The sequence below is a fragment of the Carassius carassius genome, chromosome 11, assembly GCF_963082965.1.
Source record: "Carassius carassius chromosome 11, fCarCar2.1, whole genome shotgun sequence".
NCBI lineage: Eukaryota > Metazoa > Chordata > Actinopteri > Cypriniformes > Cyprinidae > Carassius > Carassius carassius.
Window position 1 is genome coordinate 16942416 of NC_081765.1, and position 13195 is coordinate 16955610.

Consider the following 13195-nt stretch of genomic DNA (forward strand, 5'->3'; position numbering starts at 1 on the left):
AGAAAACCAGAAAATGTGTCATACCTTTAGGCACAGTGGGGGCTGAAATTTCATCTCTGCTCATGGTACTGACTTTTGTTAATAGCTGTTGCTCAACTTCTTGTGGCCGCTGGAAGTCTCTAATTGTGTATGTTAGTTCTGGACTAAAAGAAATTAATTTTAACTCCTCTTCATCGGCATTATGAGCTCCAACTGCTAAGGGTGCAACATGTTTTGACTTCAGCTGATTAGCAGGACCAGACACATCATCATTTGACTTTCCTCCGGTTACCAAGATGAGAAACTGGGGCACACCCTCTTCTGCGCGGCTTCCAGCTGATCTTTGATAGATGGTGTTTGAAACATATTCCAGAGCTTGACCAGTGTTCAGCTGACTGCCACCTTTGCTTTTCATTCTTCGTATTGCCTGGCGAACTTCCTCCTTAGTGGAGTGCTCATTGAGAAAAAACTCCAGTTTGGGATCATCACTGTATTGCACAACTGAGACTCTCACATTGTTGGGACCAACATCTAACTTCTCCACCACTCGATAAACCATGTCTCTTATGGCAGGGAACTCAGTGCGCATCTTTGTTGTGCCATCAATAAGGAAAACAACATCCCTTTTATCTCCACGAGGTACTGGAATTACAGTCTCTATGTTTTGAAATAAAGAGATGAAAATTTACTAATTTATAAAAAATAAATATAACAATAACTATAAGAATAAAATATAGATCTTAATTAACACACAAATGTACCTTACAGTCTGACCACAGGATTCACAAACAGTGGAGCAAATTTTATTACCAAATTCTAATTTTTTTTATTATTATTTCTGCAGAATGTCAGTTATATTTATTTAGATTTAAAAAGGACTTTATCAACTGAAGATGTTTTGCTGCTCTGAGTTACAGTACTTCTTGATGGGATGATGTAAACACTTGTTCAATTAATATCTTTACGGAATTTCTAAAAGCAGCAAGAATAAGGACACTGACTATGCAAAAATGTTAGCCAGTCATTACAGTGAAAGTTGAAGTCTTAAATAAAATGCAGCAGCAAAACTGTGCATTTTATTTATATGGTTAGAGACAGGTTTGAGAATGATCATATATTACTAAATTATTACTGTTTATGATGAAAACAGTTAATATTAACAGACTTTAAAGGGGTCATATGATGCGATTTAAATTTTTCCATTCTCTTATGAGAGTTACAAGCTCTTGCTGCATAAAGAAGATCTGTAAAGTTGCAAAAACTAAAGTCTCAAATCCAAAGAGATATTCTTTATCAAAGTCAAGATTCTGCCACGCCCTCCTAAAATGGCTCATTCAAACACGCCTCCACATGTCTACATCACTATGTGGAAATATTTGCATAATACTGCCCAAAAATGTTTAGGCAAATAGAGAAGGCATGGTTTCAGTAATCACAGTTAGTGTTGAAGCAGCTAGTATGTCAGGGTGATGCTGTGTGTATCTAGGCGAAAGCATAGTAAAGTAAAAGAAAAAAAAGAAAGTGAAGTGACATACAGCCAAGTATGGTGACCCATACTCAGAATTCACGCTCTGCATTTAACCCATCCAAAGTACACACACACACAGCAGTGAACACACACCCGGAGCAGTGGGCAGCCACTTATGCTGCATCGCCCAGGGAGCATTTGGGAGTTCAGTGCCTTACTCAAGGGCACCTAAGACTCGAAACCACAACCCTAGGGTTAGGAGTCATACTCTCTAACCACTAGGCCACAACTTCCCAGTAGATGCATTTAGGAATCTTTAAGATTACTTACAATAGAATAGAAATGCATTTTATGGACAACCCTTTTGTGAACCTAGGAGAGGAAGTAATTCTGACTTCCAAATAAGCAACTGTGAGTATGTTTTGTTCTAAGTTTCAGTATTTGCTATTGGATGTTCAAATGTGTTGTTTTGCGCATTGTGTGTGTTTGTGCCCGCGAGAGAGAGAGAGAGAGAGAGAGAGAGAGAGAGAGAGAGAGAGAGAGAAGCCGCGTTTCCACCACAGGAACTTTACCCAGGAACTAGGCACTTTGGGCCGGTACTCTGTGTGTTTCCACTGCAGGAACAAGGAACTAATTAAAGTTCCTGGTAAAAAAAAATGTTCCTCAGAACAGAAAGTCCCTGCTGGGGAGATTACTTTTACTTTTTCGGAACTTTCGGGGGCTGGACTTGGGCACTAAACATGCTGATTGGTTGAGTTAATACAGCATTGCGATTTCAACCACCATTTATTTGGATAATTTTCAAAATATTACTGTTATTATGTCATGAAATGTACTTTTAAAAGTATTTCAGGCGAGAATGTAGTTGTTTAAAACTCAAATCTATGAATTATTCATGAAGACAGCGCCTATTTAAAAAAGTGTTTTGCCGATTTCAGAGACGGTGAGCTCCACACGATCAGCAGGAGCTCAGTAATCATGTATCCGCGAAGAGCAGCCTCACCTCGGCTAGACCTTCTGATATGTGCTGCTGGCTATGATGTCTCCTTAGTGGTTAAACATAAAATATCATTCATTTTGGGTAAATCTAACAGGTAATCTTTGGTCTGTATTCTATTTTTTCTATATGTTAAAATGAAAATAAAAAAGACAAATTAATATAATATTTCATTTCATTGTAATGACTATATATATATATATATATACACATTTCCCTAAACTAAGTACATTTCTGCGGCTATTATTATGTTCAAATGAAAACAAAAGGAGGCAGTGGTATTTGATTTCATTTTTATTGTAAATATACAGTGAGGAAAATTGCAGTAGCCAAGGCGAGCTGAGGGATGTTATCAAGTCCACGGCAGAATTACCGGATTTGCGTCGTCGCGGACATCACACTCCCGAGTCGAATGCGCAAAGTCTAAACTACCAAGGATGCAAGTGCAAAATCAGCGTACTTTGTGTTGAGAAACGCGCGCAGACCTACGTCACCAGTCTATTTGCCTAATCTTCCTGGTACTTTAGACCGCAGTGGAAACGCAGGAAGCAACAGGTCTGGGGGGAAAAAAGTTCCTGGGAAAAAAGTTCCTGGTACAAATGTTCCGGGTAATTTCAGTGGAAATGCGGCAAGAGAGACGGTCACACAGTGGAGTCAGCTGTCTTAACCGTCCGTGGCTTGTGTACTGCAAACACATACGAGCTTCATCACTTTGTAGAACGATGCGTTTTAGAGAGGTGGGGCATTGAGGACCTATAATAATGTACAGTATTTGAAAAATAATGTGTTTTTTGAACATTAAAGCAATTCAACATATTCTGTTACACCAAATACACAAAATAATGCTTTTTAAAAAGCATCATATGACCCCTTTAAGGAATATAATAAAACATATGTCATAAACACCTTCAAACTTTCACAGGCATATTTTTATGTTATCACTGTTAAAAAGACCAACATAGCTGGTGATATACATTTTGCATTTTAGATGCTGTTCCCAGCATAGAATGCTGGTGTTTCTAGCAAGTTTCTTAATTAGGTTAACAATAACAAGACTTCCTTGGTCAACCAGCAATAACTGACAGACCATGCTGGATAACCAATGCCACAAACTTAAAAGTTAAAGAAAACTAAGTTTAACTACAGTTGGACCAGCATAATCAAAAAATAAACTGGGAATGGAAATTATGCTGACCTTTTCAGCAGCATTACCACATCATCCAGAACCCCAATTATGAAATGATTGCAGTTACCTGTAGGGTACACAGGACGCAATTTGGCTAACTCCTCACTAGATAGCTCTGTCAGGGTGGTGATGAGTGTATCCTGAATTGTATATAGTCCAGGCAAGTCATCAACTGTATAGGCAAATCTGGGGACATAGGATGTCACTTGCAATTCCTGAGTGTCCATGTCTCTTGTTCCTATGCTAAGGGGGACGACTCCAGACTGTTTCATTGCTGTTGCATATGGTCTTATATTATCTGTTGCTTTTCCTCCTGAAATTACAACTACAAATTGTGGAACTCCATCCTGTTTCCTTCCACCACGTCCAGAAGTCAGAACTTCACGACTAACAAAGTCAATGGCCCGCCCAAGGTTACGCTGTCTCCCGCCTCGCTGTCGGAGTTCCTTAATGCCATTTAGGACACCTTCTTTGGTTCTGTGTGAGTTGAGGTATATGTCTGCATATGGTGTATCTCCATACTGCACCACACCTACTCGGATCTTGTTCTCGCCAACATTGAGATTCTCCACAACTCTGCGCACAAACTCCTGGATAATTGGGAACTCTCTACCAACACCTTCAGAGCCATCAATCACAAAGATGATGTCCTTCTTAGGTCCTTCAGACTCCGCTAAAACAAGAATAAAAAATATCTAATTTAATATAAAATGCTGCTGGCTGGATGAGGGCAATTCTGTAAAACACACCCAACAACAAAAAGACATGAATATATTTACAAACAGTACAACCCTTTGTCCTTGATCGGTTTAGATTCGGTTTAGACTCATTTTCACTTGATTCCACCACAAGGTAATTGTATCAGACAGTTTTGTATCATCCTTTTGTATGTGCAAGATGTAATTTTCAACTGAATTTGAAAACACTGCAACCATGATACATTGTAGCCTTGGAAAGCAACCATAGTAGCAGACAAAGATTTTGCAATGCAATTCTAACAAACAGCCATTTCACATTTTTTCAGATTTACATTATATATATATATATATATATATATATATATATATATATATATATATATATATATATATGCATACATACACACATACACACACACACACAAACACACACACACACACACATACAAACACACACACACACACACACACACACACACTGTGTATATATATAAAATTTGTTTATCTATTTTTTTTAAATATTAACATTAAAGTGTTTGTTCACAGCCCCCACTCGTGATTTGCCTTAATAAATCTTAAATACATTATAGGTAACTATTAGAAATTCTAGAAATAAAGAAACAAAGCGTGAAAGTTATAATAAATAAATAAATCTGCAAAACACAGACTGAGGTACACACATTTAATATAAAATCTGATCTCCCAAAAAGCATTAAAAATCAGTAATTGCATGGGAATAATTATACAAACTACAAACCACTGTGCGTATTAAAGGAAGAAAAGATACGAATAAAGAAATACATACAGTATACAACACCCACTGGTATCAGGATGTTTGATGTTCTAAAAGAATCACACTGTCATATGGTCACTCAGGTCCCACATTCACAAGGTGGTTGTCAAGGTGCTGCAAGGAAGCTGTATAATGATTCTTTGAGACAAAAGTAAAAGAAGCATACCATTGTCTCTATGGTATTATGGACCATATACTTCAATGTTGGGTCATTTATTAGCGAAAGACTTAAAATTCTGGCTCATTTTACTGAACCAAAAGAAAACAGTATCTCCTTAACAAGACACAGACTTTTAGGTAAAATCTGGGTTTGTTGTGTAAAATATGCAAAAAAAATGTAAACACTTCTGGAGATACTTACCTCAGTTGATACCATAAAACTTAAAAGAAACTACAGCAAAAATGCTTTGTAAATATCTTACCTTTTACTGTAGTAGTGAGGCGTATGCACTCTAAAAGTACTATGTTAATGTTAGTGAAAAGCTGCCTGTTGGACATTGAGAGGGTCAGTAAAGTAGCTCACTGAGAGTGCATAACTGGGCTGATAGAAAATCCTCTGGAGTTCCCTGCTGTCTGAGCTCCTTGACCCTATCCCAAAGATAAGCACTCCCAGGTCCTTCAGGGAGGAGGCCAGTGTGTCAACATTATCAGATGACCTTCCACCACTCAGCAGAATCAGTAACTGAGGCAAACATTCTACACATCTACTTCCAGAGGAGGCAGTGAAGACACTGTCCCTTACATACTGCAGAGTTGACCCTGTGTTGAGGGGTCTCCCTCAGGGAAAGAGCTCTTAGTGCCATCTGAGCCACCTACCAGGAACACATCCCTCCTTCGCTCAGCTACGGGGTAGCGAAGTGGAACCAAAAGTCACGTGAGAAATCAGCATTTCATATTATCTGTAGATGTATGCATGCTCTGGTCAGCAACTGCAAACAGGAAAGAGTAATGGCTAAACTTTAGTCCCGTTTGCTATAATAATACCTAGTTTTGGTCAGAGTTAAAATGCCTTAATTTAATGAATACAAGGCCGTGAAATAAGGTCTAAATTTGAGGGATATATTGGTTCAAAAGACAAAAACTTTACCTAAAACAAAGTGAACAAACAAGCATTTTAAAACTTAACAGTGCCTAGGGTTTAAACCCTTGGCTTTTTAGCCTTATTTCCCATGGCTCTGCAAACTCGCAGTGCTAACGGTGTGCTGCTTTCTAGAGACATGTGGGAGTCTTACTCGGCCCAGTTGGTGTCATTGGCCTGACTTGTCCATGCATTTTGTTGAGGGAGCTGATAAACTGCTGCTGGACAATGGGAAGGTCAGAGAATTAATTGATGGAATGTGCATATGTAGGACTCAAATTTCTGCTGCCGATGCCAAAAATCAAGATCCCGCTCTCTTTCAGGGTGGAGACAGATGCATCTATGTTATCATATGACCACCCTCCATTGAGGAGGATGAGAATCTGAGGTACTGTACACCCTCTTGCCTTCTACTCCCTGCAGAGATGGTGAAGACAATGTCGCTCACATACTGGAGAGTTGCCCCTGTGTTGAGGGGTCTGCCTCCTTTGTGTCTCAGGCCTCTGACACGGTCAAGAATGTCTTCCTTTGAAGGATGTGAGACTAGGTGTGGTGTCATTAGATAGGAGGGAGGGGGGTAACATCATTAATGCAACAAAATGACAATAACGTTCATTAACCTTAAGGATGTCATATGTGTTTACCAACTCATTAACAGTATAAGCTCTGGCTAACAGTCCCACAGCTTCCAAAAAGTAGAAAGACGAGACACAGCTTTAAAGTTCTGCCATGCACATATCGGTAAAAGTTGGTGAAGCTGGAGTGACAGGAATTGGAAAATCCTAGACAGAGGCCAGAAGCTGCTCTTCGAGATTTGGAAGCTCACTGAAGTCGGACACGGTCAAAGCGTAATCAGTGTCATTTGAAATTCTCTGCAATTTGAGCCCCTGGATCCTATTGCAAAGGTCAAGTCGCCAAACTATTTCAGAGAGGGGGCTGCTTCATCAACACTGTCAGATGACCTTCCCCTGCTAAGCAAAAGCAGTATCTGCAGCACACCCTCCAGCCACCTGCTGCCGTAGGAGGCAGTAAAGACATGGTCTCTGATGTACTGGAGAGCTGCCCACATGTAAAGGGTTCTGCCTCCTTTGTGCCACAGATCTCTGACATCATCGAGGATGTCTTCCTTTGACATTTATGTGTTCAGATAGAAATGAACGTATGTGTCTTTGCTGTACTGTACAACAGAAATATTATCTCTGTTCTCAGCTATATCCAATCTTTCCACCATTCTTTTCACAAAATCTTTCATAGCTGGGAAACTTAACAGAAATACAAAGGCTTAATTTCTGTGTTGAAAATATATCAAAATTATCTTAATAACCATAATACATTTCTGAATATTAAAGAGGTATTTTTCTCACTGCTGTGCGTAAGCATTATTACACTTACCTATGAATTAATTTTTGTTATTAATTGGAATGGCTTTCATTGCTTCTAGTAGCTTTGCCTTGAAAGCAGTTTATTTTCAGAAGAAATTGTATGTAATTCAAGAAAATCTGAGTACTTTCCTTCTATTCCATATATTAACACTTTTTTCACAACTTTGAGTTGTCATTGTTGGTAGCTCTTTGTAAGAGTCCCTGTTTATTAATGCTAAAATATTCTCTTGAACATCAAGAATGCTCTCAAAATCAGACATGAAAAAATTAGTTGGGCTGATGGGATGTTGTTTGTAACTCAAGTGTATCAACATTTGTGGTACCAATACTAAATGAAATGACACCAGTGTCTTTCAAAGCTTTGACTGGATCATGTATGTTGTTGTTTGACCTTCCAGAGTTCAACAGAATTAGAACCTGTGGCACACCTTCCAAAAGTCTACTCCCTGCAGCAGCAGTAAGCAGGTTGTCCTTAACATATTGTAGGGCTGCCCCAGTGTGATGCAGCCTTCCACCATTATGGATAAACATTTTCACATTATTTATAACATCATCTGATGATGAATATGTATTCAAAAGAAACTCAATGGCTGCATCATCACTGTACTGGACCACTGAAACACAATCTTTATTTGGTGCCACATTTAGTTTCTGAACCAGGGTCTGAACAAAGTTTTACATTCCTTAGAACCTTCCCTTTGTTTCATCAGTGCCATCGATTAAAAACACAACATCTCTCTTTCCAGAATCTGTTGCAATGAGCATAAATATATAGTTATGTCACTAGCCCATTACGCCTTTAAATCAACCACATTTGAAAAAAAAAAAACCAACAACATCCTTACCTGTTGTAGTTGTTGTAAGCCTCCTGGGCTGCCGAGGAACTCTTTTTACATATGATACAAGTTTCTGTTCAAAGGTTTGAAGGTCATCAAACTGATGAACAGTATGGGTATGATCAGGAGTATATTAAATTGCCTGAAGTTAAATAACATCTCCGTTTTGTTTGCCAATACTGAATGTTACAGTTTGATCAATTTTCAGAGCTGCAGCTAGAGCTCTATTATCATCCTGAGACCTTCCTCCAGTCACAAGCACAAGAACCTGAGGAACTCCCTCTAGGATTCTGCTCCCAGAAGAGGCAATGAACATGTTCTTTTTGGTATAGATGAGCGCTATTCTAGTGTTGAGGGGACTTCCTCCCTGGTGTTTCAGACTCTGAATTGAATTGAGAATGTCTTGTTTTGTGGTATGTGTGTTGAGGTAAAAATGGACCTGTGCTCTTTGCTGTATTGAACTACAGACACTCGGTCCTCTGCTTTGCCCAATATTGAGTTTGTTCACCACTCTTTGAACAAACTGACACATTTGTTTAAATGAATCCCTAGTGTCATCAGTCCCATCCAGAATAAAGACAATGTCTCTTTGAGCTGCTTCCAATTCAACCGGGATGAAAATTAATTGGCTTTACTAAAGTAGACTCTTATAAAAGTGTATAAATACATCAAGCACATTACTGCATGTAGTGATATTTTCATAGTATTAAGAATACAAATTAAACCTGAACAAACCATTTAAAGACAAATGTATAATACATATGACTATATTCAGGTTTTTAAGTATATGCTGGCAATATTTGAGACAAAGAAAAATGTCCATTATGAAATGATATCATTTCATTTTCATGCTCATTTGACCGATTGAGATCAATTAAGCAATCAGAAAAGAAAAAGGGAAAATAGGATTTGAAATACCAACAATGACTGAGAAATCATTGGCTCAAACAGGAGCTTAAACTGAATGGTAATCTCCACAAGTAGTAAGACTCTTCCATGGTTAAGAGAACCAGTGGAAACCCATGAAGGTTCTCTGATGGACAAAGCAAAAGATGAACAGAACAGGTAAATATTTAGTGGCAAATGCCATTATTTGCCATTCTTTGTTATATGTTAAGAAAGCTGAATCTGTCAATAAATTGCTTCAGGGTTAAAGCAAGCAGTTTAGTGAATAAAGGAGGTTGATATCCAAACTATCAATTGCAAAAGTTTGAATCTGAGGAATATGCCAAGTGTCGTTATTCTTACCAATTATAGTAGGGGGTTCTATTCCCATTTTGGATTTGATAAAGGAGAGAATATCAGGCAGTATATGTAAAAGTTCACCAAAGGCTGAAAGACTTAAAAGAAATCTAGGTGAAAATGCTATGCTTTGGAGCTCTGCTTCTACAGCATTCTTTATTCCAATGGCAATGGACAGAACACCACTATTTTTAAGGTCTTCAGCAGGACCAGGCACATCATCACTGGACCCTCCAGTGGTCATAACAATCAACAGCTGAGGTACTACTGAAAACATGCTCCCTGACATACTGTAGTGCTACCCCAATTTTTAGGTTTCTTCCACCTTTTGCTGTAAGGCCATTAATGGCATAGATTACAGCTTTCTTACTACTGTAATTATATTGGGTAGGATATAAGTCAAAGGATCTTTGCTGTACTGTATTACAGTAACTCGAACAGAGATCGACCAGTGGATTGTCACTGTACTGAATCAAAGGTGTTTTATATTTGCTCTCCTTCACATTAAGATTCTCAACAACTCTTTGAACAAAATAACAAACTTCACCCAATCCACTTTTGGGTGATCAGAATCATCCAAGAGGAACTTTTTCTACATCTTCGGCATCAGCTAAGACATAGTACACAAATGAGAAATACTTACAAACAAAGAATAGCACAGTGCCCAAAAAATAAACCACAAACACAGTCTGCTGCTTTTGCAAGCATACAGAAGACCACAGCAACACAAACAGCTAAAATGTTCTTACCTTTCTCTAGAATGACCTTCAGTTCTTGATCAGGAAGGTTTACATAGTTCTTGAGCTTTTCCTGAACAGTGTTGAGCTCGCTGAATTCCTTCACATTGAAAGCAAATGATGGATTGTGAGAGATGGCCTCAATCTGTTTAGGGTCTGCATTTTTCACTCCAACACCAAAAGGAACAACTCCCTCAGTCTTTAGAGCAACTGCGGGTTCTCTGACACTGTCTCTAGATCTTCCCCCAGTCAAAACTATCAAAAATTGGGGAACATTGTTACCGGCCCGACCACCATTTGCTGGTGACAAAATGGTGTTTTTCATGAAAGTCAAGGCAGCTCCAGTGTTTAAACTTCTGCCACCTGCCGGAGTGAGTCCACTTACAGCTCTCAGCACCTCATCTTTGGTTTGGTAAGTGTTCAAGTAGAAGTATGGACTTGGTCGCTCACTATGCTGGACCAAAGAAACTCGTACTTTATCAAAGCTTATATCCAGAGGCTCAATGACTTTGGTAATGAAGTCACGGATATAGGGAAAGTCACTTCTCACATCATCAGAGCCATCAATTAAAAATGCAACATCCCTTTCTCCACCAGAGGGACCTGGTTGTTCAGTCACTGTGAAAGATTTTAAAAAGAGAGAATGTGAATTAAATACCAACAAAAGGCTTAAATATCTACAACATAAAAGTTAGATTTTACATTTCTGAATAGAAAAGCAATGTACGTAGGTGACAAAAAATAAAGTGGTTACAAAAAATAATTTATGTTGACTATGTGACCCTGGACCACAAAAACAGTCTTAAGTGTACATTTTTCGAAATTAAGATTTATACATAATCTGATATCTTAATAAATAATGTAAGGTATGTATGTATGGTTTATTAGGATATGACAATATTTGGCTGGGATACAACTATTTGAAAATCTGGAATCTTAGGGTTGGAAAAAAAAATCAAAATACTGAGAAAATCGCCTTTAAATTTGTCCAAATGAAGTTCTTAGCAATGCATATTACTGATCAAAAGTTAAGTTTTTTATATTTACAGTAGGAAATTTACAAAATATCTTCATGGAACATGATCTTTACTCAATTTCCTAATGTTTACTGCCATAAAAGAAAAATGGTTAATTTTGACCTATACAGTGTTTTTTTTTATTTTTTTTTATTGCTATTGCTATTGCTAAAAATATACCTCAGCAACTTAAGACTTGTTTTGTTGTCCAGGGTCACATATGATGTATTCTTGAACTTTATAGTGATACTCACTATCACTATGAAGCTCATTTGGATCTGTATTTTCCATACCAATGCTCATTGTCCATATTTCAAGATCTGTAAGGGTCATGCCAGGCCCTATTATTTCATCACTAAATGGTCTACTACTCAACAATATTAGTATTTGAAAAATTCCATAAAGTTGTCTACTCCCAGATGAAGAAGTGAAAACCTGGTGCCTCACAAACTGGAGAGCTGCACCAGAGTTAGCTGCGTTTCCACCTTTGTGTTTCAGGACCTTAATGGCATTTAGAACCTCTGCCTTTGTTGAGTAAGTTTTAAGATAGAGATCAACCAGTGGATTGTCACTGTACTGAATCACAGGTGTTTTATATTTGCTCTCCTTCACATTAAGATTCTCAACAACTCTTTGAACAAAATAACAAACTTCACCCAATCCACTTTTAGTACCATCAGAATCATCCAAGAGGAACTTTTTCTACATCTTCGGCATCAGCTAAGACATAGTACACAAATGAGAAATACTTACAAACAAAGAATAGCACAGTGCCCAAAAAATAAACCACAAACACAGTCTGCTGCTTTTGCAAGCATACAGAAGACCACAGCAACACAAACAGCTAAAATGTTCTTACCTGTGTCTAGAATGACCTTCAGTTCTTGATCAGGAAGGTTTACATAGTTCTTGAGCTTTTCCTGAACAGTGTTGAGCTCGCTGAATTCCTTCACATTGAAAGCAAATGATGGATTGTGAGAGATGGCCTCAATCTGTTTAGGGTCTGCATTTTTCACTCCAACACCAAAAGGAACAACTCCCTCAGTCTTTAGAGCAACTGCGGGTTCTCTGACACTGTCTCTAGATCTTCCCCCAGTCAAAACTATCAAAAATTGGGGAACATTGTTACCGGCCCGACCACCATTTGCTGGTGACAAAATGGTGTTTTTCATGAAAGTCAAGGCAGCTCCAGTGTTTAAACTTCTGCCACCTGCCGGAGTGAGTCCACTTACAGCTCTCAGCACCTCATCTTTGGTTTGGTAAGTGTTCAAGTAGAAGTATGGACTTGGTCGCTCACTATGCTGGACCAAAGAAACTCGTACTTTATCAAAGCTTATATCCAGAGGCTCAATGACTTTGGTAATGAAGTCACGGATATAGGGAAAGTCACTTCTCACATCATCAGAGCCATCAATTAAAAATGCAACATCCCTTTCTCCACCAGAGGGACCTGGTTGTTCAGTCACTGTGAAAGATTTTAAAAAGAGAGAATGTGAAATACCAAAAAAAAGAAATATCTACAACACATCTACAACATAAAAGCTAGATTGTACATTTCAGCAATGCATATTACTAATCAAAATTTAAGTTTTTATATATTTACGGTAGGAAATTTACAAAATATCTTCATGGAACATGATCTTTACTCAATATCCTAATGATTTTTGACATAATCCTAATGAATTTGACATATATATATATATATATATATATATATATATATATATATATATATATATATATATATATATATAATTTTGACCCATACACTGTTTTTTTAATG

General features: G+C 38.0%; 1 protein-coding gene across 4 annotated transcripts in view; it reads right to left on the reverse strand.

The window, feature by feature from the left end:
- LOC132152919 (collagen alpha-3(VI) chain-like) overlaps positions 1-13195 on the reverse strand; it is a 40227-nt gene that overhangs the window by 15616 nt on the left and 11416 nt on the right. For 3 of the 4 annotated variants that reach the window (XM_059561913.1, XM_059561912.1, XM_059561914.1), the window contains 4 exons: positions 12272-12877; positions 10409-11014; positions 3698-4303; positions 25-636 (listed from right to left, as the gene is read on the reverse strand). In XM_059561913.1, the coding sequence (XP_059417896.1) occupies positions 25-636; positions 3698-4303; positions 10409-11014; positions 12272-12877 (2430 nt within the window). The remainder of the gene's footprint in view (positions 1-24; positions 637-3697; positions 4304-10408; positions 11015-12271; positions 12878-13195) is intronic. The other variant, XM_059561915.1, reaches the window with a different exon arrangement.